Source organism: Acanthopagrus latus, chromosome 2, assembly GCF_904848185.1.
Source record: "Acanthopagrus latus isolate v.2019 chromosome 2, fAcaLat1.1, whole genome shotgun sequence".
NCBI lineage: Eukaryota > Metazoa > Chordata > Actinopteri > Spariformes > Sparidae > Acanthopagrus > Acanthopagrus latus.
Genome location: NC_051040.1, coordinates 5,816,609 through 5,834,395, shown reverse-complemented (window position 1 = coordinate 5,834,395; position 17,787 = coordinate 5,816,609). Strand labels below are relative to the sequence as shown.

The window sequence follows — 17,787 nt, the reverse complement described above, 5'->3', positions numbered from 1 at the left end:
TCTCCTCAGAGTTGGACAAAGAAGCTCAGGCCCTGCAAGCACTCCTGAGTACCATCGGTAAACCAGTGGTTAGTATTCCGTCTACTATCTATCTTCTGCTATCATTAGTTTTTCTTTATCTAATCAGTACAATTTGCAAGATTTCCTGTGCCTGTTAGTGCTGTGTTCGTGAAAACTCGTAATGGTGCCAATGTGTTGCGTCATTAAACATTCTATTAACATCCGTGATGAATTCTTGCTGACATCTTACTAATCGAGTCAGACCTGCTGAGTAGCATCCATGTGGGGGTTTCTATTCCCAAATGTGCCACCAAACAACGATGTTAGCACTTACTTAAAGGTTTGAACTTTAATTTAAAAGAAGTGCAGATTTTTGAATAAATTACCAATCTCCCACATCCTCATGGTAGTTTATTTTGTCCCAAATTAGAAGATTACGTATTAGACTTCAAATGCAAAAGCTCAGCTTTTTTGTTCTTTGAAATGAACCTTGAAAAACCCTGGTTTACTGGTGCCAGGTTCACATCAGCAACGTAGATAAAAACGGAGGCTAATAGCTGTTTTAACAGCAGCTGGATGGGAATCAGTAGAACTAGAATTTCCTTGACCTCATAAAGATGGGATTCGTCATACACTGTCGTTAAGGTCTGAGCTCCCTGTAAAAGTAGCAAAAAGAGTCTGTTGGAAAGATGATTGATAAAGTTAAGGGATGACGTCTAATGCGGGAAGGTTCAGCTTGAACGCAAAGTGGATTTTCTTCGTCTTTGCTGCCACTCTGGTTTGTTAAAGGACTGAGAATCTAACTGTGGGAAGTAAAGGAGTAAGGTGGGCCCCTGAGGGCAGAGAGGAGGAGGAGGTACAGACTTGACCTGATTGAATTCTTCCACATATGAATCCCCCCTGCAGTGTGTCTCAGGCTATTTTTAAACCTCCTCAAAACAGAATGAAAAATCTCAGGGTTGCACAGCACATCTCTGCAAAGTGCTGAAAACCTTTTCCCAGGGTGGCATCAGCATGAGTATTTTGATCCCTGTCTGTTTTCGTCTGCCAAGCAATGTGATTTTTGTGTTGGTTTTGAAATTGATAGATAGATGGTAGGTAGGTAGGTAGGTAGAGACAGATAGAGCTAGTTTTATTTAACTCAGAGGGGAAATTAGGTCATTAGCAACGATACAAATACAATAAAAATTTAAGGGCAATTATAGTTATAAAAAAGTACTATACACAATATGCAAACACTATACACTGTATACAATGAAATGCTTAAGCAACAATAAAATGCATAAGAATAAGAGCTTGTCTTCATGATAAATGTAAGAGACTTGGAAGAATTGTACGGGATTAATTACCAGACATCAGTTGGGTTTAGGATTGTAAATGTATTTGACAGGTTGGATTTGGCATGTGCTGCAGTTTTCTGCATCACGTCCAGGTTTGATGGAGTAGACTTGATAGTGACACATACATCTGTCATATGGTAGGTGTCAGACATTCAGGCAAGGGGAGCAGTTGTGAGCTGGAGTGCACCCGCCAGGCCAGAGAGTGAGAACGGCAGTGTGGAGGATGACTGCGGCCCCCAGGAGCCCCTCAGCTACGAGGTCTCAATCTCACTTAGCGGCAAAGATGGGAAATACAAGAGCATGTACTGGTGAGTACTAGCAGCAAGCTGCCACGAGACTGAACAACAACTGTTGTTAAAGGTATGAAAAGGATACAGTAATTTGAAACAACACTATTTTTCTGTTTTCCTCTGATGAAGCGGGGAAGAACTAAGTGCTACTTTAGAAGACCTTCGACCAGCAACGGATTACTACGTCAGGTTGGCACAACCCCCCACATGCTTTTGTTTGAACTAACAGTGTTATTGCACAGAGGAACATTTTGTAAACACTTCGCTCTTCTCATTTCAGGGTCCAGGCCATGTGTAACTGTTTACAGGGAAGCCCGTCGGAGTCTGTGAGCTTCACCACCTTAAGCTGTGAGCCGGAGCCTCCCAATCCCCCCAGGAAGGCCAGTGGGACCAAGAACACACTTGTACTCCAGTGGAAGGTAAAAACAGGAGGATGATTGATGGAGTTGGGATTAAAAACCACAGTTTTTAAGGGTGGAGGGCAAATAGGAACGGCATTTGAAAGGAAAGGTCTGTAAAAAATGTGCACTGTAGATCAACCAAGTATTTAGACAATGGTATAATTTGTAAGCCATAGCACCTTTTAATATTTAACAGACATGTTTGTCCTCTGAAAGATATAGGACCCTATTTTGATGATCTACAGCACATGCATTAAAGCGCATTTCAAGACCATTTTGTGAGTTAAACGGCGGATAATCTGGATGCAAAGTGCGGTGTAAAGTGGTGGTATGAGTGTTTTTTGGGTGGAACTTAAATCAAAACAATCTGAGAGTCGTCTCCCGTTCCCTTTTTAAAAGCCAGGTGCACCAGCACTTACCATTGCTGAGAGAAAGGGCTGTGATCCTCGGCTGCTGGGCCCTCTGCCCCACCATTTCACAATCATCTGTCCCATCAACAAATCTGTTTGACTGCATGTGAAGAAATACTCTGATATTTAACTGAGGAGGAGCGCTGCTGCTTGTACCTCTTTGTGTGTGTGCATCTCAGTCTGTGGATCAGGAGTGATCGTTCATAAAAAGTTTCATTCTGATCAATAACAAGTGGGATGAGAGGGGAGAAATACATCTTTATTGAGGAAAATTGGAAGAACAGCTGATAACCTTCATTCATTATTTAAAACTCCTTATTTGTTGCCGTTGGAGAGTATATCACTACATTTCTGTGGAAAAGCAGCCTCTCAAATCATAAAATCAGAGTGTATGGATAGTGTGAACCCGCCTGTGTAGGCGCATCTAATGCGTCCTTTAAATAGCAGGAAACAGACTACGCTTTTGACTCTAGACCAGCTTCTTGGTTAGCACACCTCACTTCAAGACCATGTTATGCTTTGCCTGCAGCTAAAACTAAGTCAGAGAGTGAGGAAGGAAGTTGGCGAATGTGGCAAAATATAACATGAATAAAATGTTGAAATATTTCTTCCTCCGCAAACTCAACTCACGTCATGTCAGAAAGATTTTCACCTGTAGTGGTGGTTATTTAACAGTGAAGAAAACAAACTCCAATGATCCATTGCTACTTCACAACGTCCTCAAACTTTGTCCTTTTTTTGATTAAAAAGTCCCCCTGCGGCAGAAATGTCATATTGTGCATTTAAGCAGATCACCTGGTTAAGATCTCCAAACTGGCTGGGTGAAAGAGAAAAAGTGATTCCAAAGTAATCTTATCTCCTCCTGTGTGGCATCACAGGCACACCTTCCAGGTGTGTGTGTGTGTGTGTAAATGTGTGATTGAGAGGCACTTCAATAGCAACCATGCATGTTCAGCAAACATCACTGAGTTAATTAAAGCATAGAAAAGTGTGCACACCTGGATGCACCTTATTCGTTATTGTTAGTGATGCAGGTTGCTTTTTTGGCATCAGTAAAGAAGGATGGTGGTGCTTAAGCCATCTAAAATATTTGAAATTTTCACTCTGAATGTTTGTTATGTTTTTCTGATTTACATATAATAAACTACCATGGTTTATCCACAGGCTCCATGTGACAACGGTTCCAAAATCCAAAACTACATTCTTCAGTGGGATGAGGTAGTTATTTATTTATCATGACAAAAATGTTAAACATTGCACAACGAACTGAGATTATGTTGTTACTTGCTCTTCAAACTAAACGCTATGTTCTGTGAAGGGGAAAGGCACTGGGATCTATGAGCAGTGCTACTGTGGAGCTCAGAAGCAGTATAGAGTGACAAAGCTTTCACCAGCTTCAAGATACTCCTTCCGCCTTGCAGCCAAAAATGACATGGGCGTAAGGTAGGATCCCTGACTTGCTTGATTATTTCCTGGATAGCACCCTCTCTGTTGTCCATTTTTATGTTGCTGTTTCTTCCATTCACTGTCTCCATCTGTGTGCGCATGTGTGTCTCTCACTCTGTCTCTCCTGTCTCTCTCTCTCTCCCATTCTCTCCCATCCTCTGTCTCTCTCTGCCCTCCCCAGCGAGTTCAGTGAAGTGGTGGACCTGTTCACCTCATGCAGTGTGCCATTGCCACCCTTCCCTCCAGAGCTGGAGATGGCGGGCGTGACCTGGCTGTGTCTGAAGTGGCAGAGGCCCACTAGCTCTCCAAAGGAGGATGACATCTACTATGTTTTAGAGATGGAGGAGGAAGGCTCCGTAAGTTTCTCAGTCTTTTTGACCTCAGCACCCATAAATGAAACAGCAGGATCTGCAGGCTTTATTATACGTGTAGTTTCCCTTCTTTGTGAGGTTCTTGCTGCAGTTGGAGTCTCATTATGTCTTAGAGGGCAGTATTTCCAAGTGCATCTTTTTGACTTAAGTTGATCTTCAGACAGCATGAAATATGGACAGCATTAATAAAATACACTCACATACATAATTCAACCCAGCCAAAAGGAAAAAATCAAACTGACATCTCTTTCCTTTGCCACATCCGTCTTCTCTAAAAGTTACATGACATTTTATAGCCACTGTCACCTGCACTGCAAGCAACTGCCTGCAGACATTGTGCCAGTGAGGAAAAACACAAAAAACATTTGTCTATTCCCTGAAGCTGTTTGTCTTCTGCAGACCACTTTGTTTTCTGCAACAATGGTCGTCTGGTAAGTCATTGCTCACCTGGTTGTTTTTTTCTCCGTTTGTCATTTGTCTTGTCCCAGGGATATGGCTTCCAGCCAAGCTACGATGGCGAAGAACTGTCCTGCACCATCAGGAATCTCCACAGGAGTACCAAGTACAAGTTTAGGGTAAGGGAGCCTGGTGATGTTTGCACTCAGAGCTGCGTATCCACAGCTTTAATTTAGGATGCAGTGGAGTGTGTATGTGTGGAGGGGACACGCTTCAGGCAGGGAGGGTGCTGAGGTCCACAGTGGCCCTATGACTCATCCGTTTGCAGGATTCTGCCAGCAGGGCGGTGGGCATCCGACAGCATAAACAGGAGGACTTCGATGCTCGTCACATGTAGGGCCCCAGTGAGAAGCTAGTCAAGCAAAGCGTTTGAGCCAAACTGGCTTTTTGGCCGGCAGTAAAATGAAGCAAAGTTTAGGGACAAAAAAGTGACTTTCTCTCCATGTGACTGTATTTCCCTCTTTGTCGCTCACCCTGCTGTTTTCTCCTAAATTGTTGTACACTAAATGGCTCAGCTGAATCAGAGCTGACCATCCTTCACCTGGCATACATGGCAGGGATGCACCAAAGTCACCTTGTTGACTGCTGTCAGCTTTTAAGATGAAATTCACTGATGGAAGTGGCAGACGTTAATCTGTGAGCTGCTGCTTCATGACATTCCTGCCATCAGTTTGTAAGGCTATGTAAGCACTGACAAATTCTTATCATTGAGTAGGCAGTTGTACAGCAGGTTAAAAAGGCCTTTTGAGCAAAATAATATTTTTCTTAGTGAACAGGTTATATTAAATGGTGTTTCATTAAAGTGAATGATCAATTTGTTCTCTTTGAAAGATAGTGTAGTGAAGGACCTGGTTGGCACAAAACGGGGAGTAAAAAAAACACAACATCAAAACATTGGTACCAGCCCAGAATTTCATAATCAGGACTCAATAGACAGAGACCATTGAAAGAGACACGTGATGCTCCTGATAATCTGAGGCAGGCAACCCAGCGAGGAAAAGTTGGCATGGATTTATAGGGGGTGAATGAAAAGCCTGCGCCGCATCTGCATGTGAATCATGACAGGAGTGGTCAATCAAATATTTTCAAAAAAATCAAAAGCAATGTTCACACTAAAATTAACTGGATTAAACGGAGGATTAAAAGGATCCCTTCCAGCTAGATCTCTAAATGTGTTGAATGTCTAAAAAATTCCCTTTGGCTGCAGATAGCCTCTGTGTAATGTGTCTGCAGTCAGAGTTGGATTTGGTGAGAACTAAAGGGAAAAACCCAGCTTGCATACCCGCTCTTAGAAATATGATTCTGACACTGCCAGTGTTAACGGCTCATTTCAACAACTTTTGTTAAAATGACCACTGCCACTGAATTTTGAGATGATTCCACATATATCCCGTCCTGCTGCTTTAAATACTCAGTGAATTGTGTATTTGTTGCAGACTATTTTCTGAGCATTATTGCATGCTACTGGGTAACAATAGAAACTGTATTTCCTGCTGTTTTTAAGATTTATGTCTTCAGTAGGAGGCAATGGGCCTGAGGCTGAAGGAAAGAGACAGGAGAGAAAAAGGAACCGAGTGACGATCTAATGCACTGTTGGTTTGGATCCTTATAACAAAAACATAGAATAACACCAGTCTCCTTTAAATCCCGAGCAGTCTTATTTCATTTTACAGGTTATGTGTTACTAAATTCTATTTCATAAATGGATTTTTAGTTTGACTTGAAAGCTGTGATTACATTCTGAAATGGAACTCAGTTATCTGCTGAAGCTGGGAGCTGCTCCACTGTTATTCAAATTACCCCTTAACACTTGTTTTTTTCCTGCAGCTAGTGACAACAAGTGGTCTTTCTATCTCTCCAGCTCTTAAGAACATTAAATCATATTAATGCTTTGAGAAGAATTGAAGAATTGGAAAGCTTCACTCACATAGTCAGAGAAATCGGCACCAAATCTTGTCTTAACACGATGAACACTGCAAGAAAAGGTGCTATAATTCCCAAACAAACCCCCATTATGTCCAAACGATAGAAATTAGTCGTTCTAAAAACTGCCTCCCTCCCTCATTTCCAATTACCCAGCTGTGCAGTGTGAGTGGAGTCTGGTTGCTGTGCAGCTTTGTCTTTGTACAGTATGTGGATGAGCTGCACTCCGCAGCACGCTCACACAGATTTCCATATTATCGCAAACCGGAATGCAAATGCCGCTAAAGCTCACTGCCTCGGTTTTTTGATAGCAATGCTTGTGCCGTTGAAACAGTTTTGTTGAAATGTATCTGTAGATGCCTTACATGTACAGCTGAATCTTTGTGATAATGTGGTATTTGTCTGAAGCCATTTCAGTTGTGGACAGAGAGTGTTACGCTCACTCTCTCTCAGATCCCTTCATTATCCTTCTCCGAGTTGAGTCAGTGCTTGTTATCAGGAAACACAATGACCTTTATACACTTGCCCTCATTGACTATCTATGCAAACACAGGCAAAATTCTGACAGAAATTATCTGACGCCTCACCGCCTGTATTCATGCACTTCCTCCAGGTGGCAGCATACAACTCAGAGGGGAAGAGTAACCCCAGCCAGGTGGTGGAGTTCATCACAAACCCAGACAGACCCAGCTGTCCCTGCAGGCCTGTAATCAGAGGACGAGTCCTTCCCAACAGCTTCAAGATGGCCTGGGGTGAGCATTTCCTGTCAATGCCCTTTTCATTATCAAAATGCTTCACTGTTACATGTAGCTGCCAGGCCACAAAGGCTAGTTTATAATCTCACCACGCTCTTTGAGCTTTGTCTGACCATTCCAAGCAGTCAGTACACTAGATGAATGACAGTTCTCGCCCTCATTCAGCTCAAATCCTTCCTAAACCTCACAGGACAAACTCCTCACCCACTGCTGCACTTGGTTTCTGCTTCCAGTTTTCAAAAAAACCTGTCTGCAGCCCTGAAAACAATGTTAGTTGTCTCTCTATTCTCCAATAACCCTTTCACACTGGACAAAAAATGCACTAACATCTGGCTTTTGTCTTCAGTGGGGAAGGCTACAATCAGCATACATGCCCACATCAAATGACAGCAGTTTTCAGTTCCATCTTTACTCAGCAGTGATGTAAAACATGACAACAGTGATGGAAAAACACGACAGACACGATGCCAATACGGATATTGAAGTTTCAATCAGCAGACAACCACCATTCAGTCAGCACTGAGTTTGAAAGACAGATGGAAGTATACGGCGAAAGATACACTTTAACAACGTGTTCTCAATGCATGACGACTGCCCTGCTTATCCTGCGTCGCTTGTGCACGACATGGGACATTAACGCTACGTGTCCACAAGATGCAATACACACCTGAACGATAGGGGCAGTGTACGGCCATTATGGGGATTTGTTAGGGTCAGTAAGCACATCAGCAGCAGTAGTGACATCAATGGAACAACAAGCTAATGTATGCCATCTAGTGGTATCCTCCAGTAACACGCAGATTACATAGGCAAGTGTGCGAACAACTTCTTTCATGACACGAACTGATGAGATAGAGATGAGAAAGAAGTGAGATGTCTCACTCATTAGCTAATTTCATTATCAGCTCTGGAAAAAAACAGTATGTCTAATTCAGAATTTTAATGATCCAGACATCGTCTAGAAGCAGTTTGTTGATGTACAAAACCTCCTACTTTCTACTGTTTTCTGACGCATTTGTGACATCAAACATGACGCGCCAGAAAAAGGAGAAAAAAAAAGCAAACTCATCTCAATCTGCATTTCTCCACTAATTTGGGTGTGAAATAGTAAATCAGGCTTAATCTACATTTACTTTGCTTACTGGAAGTGAGTTTTATGGAGCGTTTAGAGGCAGTAAGTTCCTCTGTTACCAACTCACACACCAAATCTCATACTTACTGAGATGAATCAGTTCTAGAGTAGATTTACAGACATGGCATCTCGAAAACTCAGCTTGCATGCATTGATGATGATTATTTTGATTCGATATCTTTTGTAATCCAGAGCCCCCGAAAGAAAATGGTGGAGCAGAAGTCACAAAGTATGTTGTGGAGCTGTCTGAGGGCTTAAGCGGTGAGTTGCGAATCGTGATAATAAAAATCTTTAATAATTTGTATTATATATTGTTGAATATTATTTCTGGGTTATTAAAACAGTAGTTTATTGAAATAGATAATCTTTATTTGCAATGTGTTTGCTTTAGGCTTGTCATGGGACCTGGTTTACTCAGGGCCGGCTATGGAGCACGTCTGTGAAGGCTTGAAGCCTGGCTGCTCCTACCAGACGCGAGTTTACTGCATGAGCGAGGGGGGACAGAGCCCGGTGAGTCACGCAGCATCAGCACACATGCACACATAGATACCCTAAACATTCACAAGTACCAAGAGAATTATCAAAATTAGAATCTGTGGTGCAGATTTTATTTACCTACACTTATTTTATTGGACTTGAAATTTAAATCGGCATCACTCTAGAGATATCACTCTTCTCCAATATGTCACCTTGTCTCTCAGAGTGCAGTTACACTGTATAAAACCTGATTATTATTCACTGTTTTCCTGTTGACTGTCTGATTATTGATTAATTTCTCGGCTGTTACATATACTGTAATTGTTAGGGCAGGCAGCCATGAATCTCACCACATCCCTGGTTGATCTGATAAATTTTACATGAATAATTCTAGGTATGCACTCTATTTATAGTGAGTTTTAATAGGAAGTTGTCATTCAGCCAGTGTCCTATGTTAGAAGATTAGACTATGCTTCCCAGTGTGTAAGTACAAGACAAGGCTCGCTAATCGATTAACCCTCCCTGCATGTGTCAGAGGATGTTTTTCTTAATTAGTTCAGTTCACAGACACTCTCTTCATTAATTTCTTCATCAGCTGTTAGTGCATGCATTTATTCATGATGGGGCTTGTAAAGAACCATGACTCATGGTGGCGAGATCCTGCCTTTTGGCGCAGCACAATGTGACATAACACTCACATGTTCGCTTTTTGTCACAGAAGCTGAGAGTCCGAAAAGGACCTATTTTGTCACTCGACAGAATATCTGTCAAACTCATTCCACGGCTTTGTAAGAAGTTCAGAACATTTCTTGGAATGCAGGTGTACCTTTGAACGATGCATTCACGTTTGGCTCCTTTCTGGTCTGTTGTAGCCTGAATCAACCTGATAAGCGGGTGAAAGTGACGATCCGTAACCAGCATGTCTGTGTTGTGTAAGAGATAGAGTGGAGGGGGATGAGATTGTCAATTTGTTTTGGGTTTTTTTTCCCTTCTCTGGGGCTTAATTGGTGTGTTGTCTTCCCTTGCAAGCTGTCGGAGACCCTGCAGGTCCAGACTCCCGCAGTGCCCCCAGGGCCCTGCCAGCCCCCTCGGCTGGTGGGCAAGCCCAAAGCCAGGGAGGTGCAACTGCGCTGGGGTGAGTCATTCCTCTCCAACTCAGATCTGTGTGGGATGTATTCTCGCTTCTGTTGATGCAATTATTTGTCTAGTGAACTACCTCAAAGCGTTGAGCTTCTGTATTCTGCTGTTTGTACATTAATCTTTGTGTATTTACTGTATCATTTTTTCATTGAAAAAGAAAACATTTTTGAAGTGTATTGATGTGTAAACACTGGTTGCCCAAATTTCCTAGGTCCCCCTCAGGTAGACGGAGGCAGCCCGGTATCCTGCTACAGTGTAGAAGTGAGTGGGCCGCAGTCTGAGGAGAGCAGGGAGGTTTACCAGGGTCCAGAGCTTGACTGCTCTGTGGGAGGCTTAATGCCTGGCAAAACCTACGGTTTCCGGCTCAAGGCAGCGAACAAGGCTGGGGTGAGAAAGGCCGTCAAGACTGATCTTTCAATAAAAGAAGAGATTGTTTTATTCTGCCCTCTCTCAGTAAATATGATTGGGAAAAACTCTGAATATAATATATTTTGGTTGTGTTAAATTGTTTTTGCTCTTTTGTGTGGATAGTTTGGACCTCTTTCGGAGCGTTGTGAGGTCACAACTGGCCCCGGGGCCCCGGAGCAGTGCAAGCCTCCCAACACCACATGCAAATCCCCCAGCTGTGTTGTTGTTAGCTGGGAGGTAAGACTAGCTCTACTTCTATTTTATTATCATTAAACCGTGTCATCGCTTTAGATGCTGATGGGCTTTTTCGTTGTGTGCGTCTTCTAGGCCCCTCCTTGTAATGGAGCTCCAGTGACAGAGTTTCGTCTGGAGTGGGGAGCTGCTGAGGGCAGCATGCAGGTGTGTTACAGCGGACCAGCACTCAGCCATGAAATGAAGGGGCTGCTGCCTGCAACCAACTACTTCTGCCGGACACAGGTGAGCACTATTAAACGCTTAATTTATTTTATAAAGCCCTGTCTAATTTTCATTTGTTTCCACTGTTTAAAACACTGGTAACGTACTATGATAAGTTTTTATAAAGACTTCAAGGAGAGTCCAGGGGTGCAGCCTTTTTGAAATAAATAATATGATTAGTGCAGGTTGTCTCGACAAGTAGTTGAAAAGAACAACAAAGATCAGCTCTGAGTGTTTTTAAGAATGTGCAAATCTCTCCAGCCTTTTTCTCATCATCATTTGAAGGATATAGAGTTATTCACTGTATTCTTTTACTCAAACATTTGATTTATTTCCTGCCACCATCTCTATCTGTGTGCCACTGTGGCTGTTACACTGTCAGGGTAAGGAGTCCAATCCCTCTGAGGCCTGATAATGAATGAGAAGCCCTCGTTTGAAATACATTGAACAGATTGTTCCTGTTAATGCAATGATTATAGGCTTTTACGGTACAATTATGGTCTGAGGATAAATGCGAGTTTAAAAGTCTCATGATTATAATGCATTCATTAATTCCTTAATTTATTATGGATGTATACAGTCACTTGAGTGTTTTTTATTTTTATTTTAAAGGTTTTTGTGTATTTTGTTACCACAACATTTATGTGTCGCAAAAGTTGCTGCCTTTTGGAGCATAAATAATGCAGTAAAAGGTACAAAATACCTCAGTAATATATCACTTATTACACTAATTTTAGTTGCTTTCAACAAAATGCCCAAATAACATATATAGAGCAAAAAAAAACAAAACAATGGCCTTGGACACAGGGATGAGCAGGCAGACAAAGGATCAAAGTCTGATATATTATGAGACAGGAATAAATATTTGTAATTGTAGGCTTATTCATATGAAACATAATAGACCTATACCTTCCATTTGTATCCTATAATGACATCCTATAATGAGCCATTATATGCCTTTTCGAGAGCAAGAGCAGAAACGCTCGGTGTAACTGAGCCTTTACAATAACTGTTACAAAACCGTGACATTTTAAACTGGATAATAGTGAAATCAGTTAATTGCTGCAAACCTAATTCTTGATACTCCTGCTGAGTAGAAAACACCTGGGAAGAAGAGATCTGGAGCAGTCGGTATGCTGAATCACAGACATTTCTTCAGCCTGAGTAGAAAATACATTATTCATAAATCCGTATGTCACACCTCAGTACTTGTAATTGTCATCCTAATTGCTTTAAAACCCACCCAAGCCAGACAGGCTGTGGCTGAGTTTTGGATGATAATTTTGCAAAGTATTTTACCAAAAGTAAGAAACTAACAACTTTTAAGTCTCCAGGTCTTCAGCATCTGATTGGTGAGGATTTGGAGAACATCTCTGATTTTTTTTTTTTTTATTTATCAAGCAGCTGCATACCAGGAGATTGTTGGTTTTATACTTGCTTGCCGAGGATGATGACCAATGCTAAACTGTCTATACATTGTATACAGTTGGTTTAATAGTTAACTTGAAATAGCAGCACGTCAGGCTTCATCTCTCTTGTGCTGTTTCACTGAATGCGTTTCTCCACTGTGACCAATGAACACAGTGTTTGTGTAACAGAAGAGACAGATTCTGTCTTTAAAATTGTGGTTCTGTCCTTTGGGTTTGGTTCAGGCGGAAATTTCAGGACATGCTGTTCTCTTGCAGCCTTTTCTGTGGTCCAACAGGGGAGAGAGAGGGAGGGGCGGCTGTTGCATATGGGTTATCGCACATGCAGCGTTTATTTTCTCCACTGTCACTATTATTGGTCCAGGCCAAGTAGACCATCCCTAACTATTACATTCTTGTCAGGCTATAAAACCAGATTGCTGCAGTTGATTGAAATCCTAACCCATACGGTCCTCATTTTTCATATATGTAATTTTATTTTCATGGCTCTGCTAGAAAATAAAACCACACGCTTGTTAGGACTTGCTGAAACTCAGACCAACCATGTTTACATTGGAACTCCACCTTGTGGTCATTCAAGGCTGTTACACGTGTCCTTTAACGTCACAAGCAAGACTTGATGTTGACGAGCTGACATTTGTGTGTTGCTGTCATGCAGGCTGTGAATGTGGCTGGCGTGGGGCCCTTCAGCGAGGCAGTGTTGTGCCAGACGCCCTGCTCTGTGCCGGCAGCCGTCAGCAACATCTATGCGCTGAAGGAGTCCGAGCTTCAGAGGTACGAGACTCCGGTGGATGCAGATGAAGACGAGGAGGATGAGGACAGCGCTCCCCACCCGCCACTGTTCTACTCTCCATCCACCTGCCTGGGCATTTGCTGGGACCCCCCATGCGATCACGGCTCTGAGATCACGTCCTACCTGATTGACCTCGGAGAGCGCCAGCCCATTGTTGTCGGTCCCGTCACCAAACACATCATCCAGCACTTGCAGCCTGACACCAGCTACAGGTTGGTGTCTCCTTGTCAGAACACCGAGATTTCAATTGTGCTACACAACTTTGCACCTTTCAACGTCAACGAGATCTTACAGTTCTTGTTAGATCTCAGCGCTCACAAGTCAGAGAATGCGATACAAAACAAGTACAAACACCGACAACACTTGTAGATTAACTCTGGCTGCGATGCTTTGTACCAGACGATGCCAAAGGGGACAACTGAAACAAAATGTAATGATTATCATTCTAAATCCAAGATATTCTTAATGGGGCTTGCACCTTTTAAGGAATCAGGTGTTCAGACTCGACAGCATACCATGGCTCAACTGGCATCACGCTGTCACTGGTTTATATTTCGTTTTGTAACATGATTTTAAAACAAGTGTGTCTTTGATGAAATTCAATGGAATAAAATGACCTTCGTCGATAGATATTCTAAAGCCTTATCATTTATTTTCTGCTTTTCTTCAGGTCTTTTTAATTCTTGAAATTTTGCAAATTTGAGGGGGAAATGTTAAAGCCTTGAAAGGGTTTGAAAATGAATATAGACATTGGACTTAAATGCGCCACCTGCCTCAAGATGCAAGATGTTTTTTGTTAAGATGGCACTAAGGATATAAAGGAGGAGTTACTTGGCTCTTCAGCTCATAAAAAAGTCTTTCTTTATCGCTCAAAATGGCAGGATAAAGCCTTGCTGTGCTGTGTTAGAGAAGGCAAAAGATCACATAGTACTGCTATCACAGTAACACAGCACAAAAGTGTTCACACATTGCAAGCCTTGCTCTCTTTTTTTAATTTTTGTCTGAGCTTCTATAAATCCTGATAGTTGTCCTATTAAAATTGTCAGTATTGCAACACTAGTTAACAGTAACTGGGCCCCTGATTTTGAGGGAATTTGTCAAAGAAATTTCCCTGAATTTGATGTGTGTATCTGAAACGACATCCGAACAGGCATGTAGATAAAACTGTTTTTATTTTATGCTCATTTTGAAGAATTGTGTTGGTTATTCAGTGCAGTGTGGTTGGACAGTGATGTATTTCATCGTATTGAGTGTGTTCAGAGCCAGATATACTGTACATCAACAGAGGCTGAGCATCACTGTCTGCTGAGGAGATGAAATACTGTTAATGCCCCTTTGACAGCCACTGCGTCATCTCTGCTCAGGTCAGCTCAGTCCTTGCAGCTCTCTGATGTTGACATTTCTCTTCTTCCTTTAGGCTCCGTATCCAAGCCCTGAACAGCCTGGGCGCAGGCCCCTTTAGTCACACCTTTAAGCTGAAGACGAAGCCCCTACCCCCACAGCCACCCCGCCTGGAGTGCACCGCCTTCAGCCACCAGACCCTCAGGCTCAAGTGGGGTGACGGCCCAGCCAAGGCCGCCACCTCAGACGCCCTCCAGTATCAGCTGCAGATGGGGGACAAGAGCGGCAGGTCGGTGGCCCATTAGTCAGGCGAGGGGAAGTGACCTGATAAGAGAGGAGAGTGGTGTTTGAGGAAGAGCTTTAGATAACTGTATCGAGGAAGGCACAGAAAATAACGTACCAGACAGAGTGCCTTTTTATAAGGAGAAAGGAACTGATGATGTGCTTTAGGTCACCGTATATTTCCTGACAGAGGAGTCACTCATCTCATTTGCTTTTTGTCATCTTTACCCTTTTACTCATTAAATCCTTTCTCTCTCTCTCTTTCTTTTCATGTTCCTGTCATTGCAGATTTATATCCTTGTATAAAGGACCATGCCACACACACAAAGTCCAGAGGCTTAATGAGTCTACCTCTTATACGTTCCGCATCCAGGCCTTTAATGAGGCGGGCGAAGGGCCCTTCTCCAATGTTTACACATTCACCACCCCACGCTCTCCTCCAGCTCCTGTGAAAGGTACAGTGGCAGCACTTTTTCTCTTTCTTTTTTGCTCGTTTTCTTTCTCCTTCTTGCATTCTCTCTTTCTTTCCTTCTATCTCACACACACACACTCTCCCTATATATCTTTCTCTATCTCTGTTTTCCCGGTGTGGATCAGCTCTCTTTACAAACACTCACTGCTGACACACAGACAGCCAGTGTGCTCAGCTTTTAACCTCAGTTGACCCAAGTTTGACTTGCATTTGATCAAGACCCAGCGGCGCGAGCTTCACTTGTCGGCTGTCATCATGAGTTGGGTTGTTCAGCGCTGCGCTCCGCTCTCAGCCAGCCTCTGCAAAGCCTCTTTTGATCCTACATGTTGAAGTCAGTAATGAGGACGTGGGATTTATTCTCAGTGCGGCACCTCTTTAGAATCAGGCAGTCATGTGCCAGTTTGTCTCCCTACACAGTGAAGTGGACAGTCTCACCATTAACTGTGTAAATTTAGAATAACCATTTCAACCTAAAGTTTCAAGCTTAATATCAGAATGCCGCAGGGGATTAAAATCCTCCCTGCCATTGTACTTTGTGATGATTAACACTTAACCAGTTCAAAAGAGCCACTTATTTTTATTGTTTTTGCTTAAAATGCCACCCACCTAAAAAAGAAGAGCATGACTCATAGTTATTGCACTCTCTCAACTAAAGGGGGAAAGTTACATGCAGTTGTCTGTAATTCACTCTAAATTCATCAGCTGAGTCACTGTGCATTGAAAGCAAGTTATCTTGCATTAAAGTAAGTGGTTTCTGTAACAGCCCAACTTTGATAAATCCTCCGCACCTCTGATTCAGACAGAAAGATCACGACACATGAAGACTTTATTGGAAATTTGATGTGTATTTGGTCTTGTAGTTGCTTTTTTTTAGTTATCTTTAGCAAAGAGGCTTGTTCTAAATTCTTATCCTGAGGTGTTGTAGATTACACTGCAGGTTTTTTTTTATGGTTTGAAACTCATGCAAACAGCTGGTAACCTGAACTATTTTTCAACCGGCCGTAAAACTTCTTAAGATACAATCTCATTCAAAACTTTCCTTATCTGTAAAGCACAACTTCAGGGAAAATTTCCGCAGTACTCTTGTCTATTTTTAGTTTAAGGATGATCTACTTATGTATTGTTCTGCCACATATTTGATCATCTCTGCAGAGTACAACATTTACTCGCTTTCTTAATGTAACTGCAGTCACCAGGAACAGCAAGGGGTCAGTGAAAGAACTGCTATACAGTTACTGTCAGTCATACTAGTATGCAGAGCCAGTGCAAAACAAAATCTGGTCAATCAGCTTATATGTTGAAGTGAAAAGAGTTTGTAGTGAAGTAGGAAGCGTTTCATCCACCCACCAGTGACGGCCGACCTCATATATTTTATTTCCAAGGTTAATTTGAACTCATATTGGGTGAATTTTGGACACCGGTTCAAACCAAGTAATGTTGTATTTTTTACCTAAAGTAATCTTTCACGCTCGTCAGTGGCTGTTATATGGAACTACCCGTCACAGAGAAGCTCAAATAAATGGAATTTCAGTTTCCTTGCATTTAGCATTGAAGGTCGTTCTTACATGCAGGGCTGCAACAAAGGATTTTTCATAATCAATTAATCTGCTGATTATTTCACAATGAAGCCACTCATTGTTTAGTCTACAAGGGTAAACATTTTTTTAAAAGGGTCAATACAGTTTCCAATATCGTGATACATACAATAAATCTACAGTAACCTATTACTGTCATTAAATCTGCACTCTGTCTTCCTCCTTTCAGCCCCTAAAGTGGAGCGTCTAGATGACAACTCCTGCGAAGTCACGTGGGAGGCCCTGTCGCCCATGAAGGGGGACCCAGTCCTCTACACCTTGCAGTGCATGATGGGAAACTCTGAGTTTAAACAGGTACTGACATTGAAGGTTTGGTTCTCCCTCTTCGCATGTGGTGTCCTCACCTGCGGCTGACCTACCATTCATCACAGTGACCTTCTTATGCAGATGAGCATCCAGATGGATCCGGAGCCTTAATGTTGTCACAGCGTTCTGTATTAGTCACCGCTGGCTTTAAATTGCCCATTATGCAAAGGTCATTGATCCATGTGGTATCCCAGGTGTCTGGCCCCTGCCAACACATTCATTCCTCCCAGTGGCCTCCAGCCATGTTAACGTGGAGTAATGGCCACTGCAGTTTTATGCTAATCTCGTCACATCGTACATGGCAATTGAATCAGCGAGGTGAAATATGTGGCTGCCATCCCTCATCAGTTGGTTTCCATCCTCGCTGTCCATCTCAGTAGCCTAGACTGAAAAGCTCATGTCTAAGAAAGGGGAATTATTCATTTGCTGAGGATGGGGGTTTACTTCAGTCTTTGCACCAAACTGGTTGTGTAGTTTGGCTGGTGTTTAATAATAATAATTCAATAATTTCTAAATGTTTGCTAGTTTGAAACCCAGTATAAAAAAAAACTGTTTACACCCTCATA

The 17,787-nt window shown here is 42.4% G+C and overlaps 1 protein-coding gene across 3 annotated transcripts in view; it reads left to right on the top strand.

The window, feature by feature from the left end:
* The window catches only part of fndc3a (fibronectin type III domain containing 3A), a 49,557-nt gene that overhangs the window by 28,592 nt on the left and 3,178 nt on the right, over window positions 1–17,787 (top strand). For all 3 annotated transcript variants that reach the window (XM_037071908.1, XM_037071903.1, XM_037071912.1), the window contains 19 exons: window positions 10–68; window positions 1,482–1,648; window positions 1,760–1,819; window positions 1,911–2,049; window positions 3,606–3,659; window positions 3,760–3,884; window positions 4,069–4,243; window positions 4,747–4,833; window positions 7,251–7,389; window positions 8,717–8,785; window positions 8,916–9,034; window positions 10,031–10,136; window positions 10,353–10,528; window positions 10,673–10,786; window positions 10,877–11,026; window positions 13,091–13,437; window positions 14,643–14,855; window positions 15,137–15,303; window positions 17,085–17,209. In XM_037071908.1, the coding sequence (XP_036927803.1) occupies window positions 10–68; window positions 1,482–1,648; window positions 1,760–1,819; window positions 1,911–2,049; window positions 3,606–3,659; window positions 3,760–3,884; window positions 4,069–4,243; window positions 4,747–4,833; window positions 7,251–7,389; window positions 8,717–8,785; window positions 8,916–9,034; window positions 10,031–10,136; window positions 10,353–10,528; window positions 10,673–10,786; window positions 10,877–11,026; window positions 13,091–13,437; window positions 14,643–14,855; window positions 15,137–15,303; window positions 17,085–17,209 (2,591 nt within the window). The remainder of the gene's footprint in view (window positions 1–9; window positions 69–1,481; window positions 1,649–1,759; window positions 1,820–1,910; window positions 2,050–3,605; window positions 3,660–3,759; window positions 3,885–4,068; window positions 4,244–4,746; window positions 4,834–7,250; window positions 7,390–8,716; window positions 8,786–8,915; window positions 9,035–10,030; window positions 10,137–10,352; window positions 10,529–10,672; window positions 10,787–10,876; window positions 11,027–13,090; window positions 13,438–14,642; window positions 14,856–15,136; window positions 15,304–17,084; window positions 17,210–17,787) is intronic.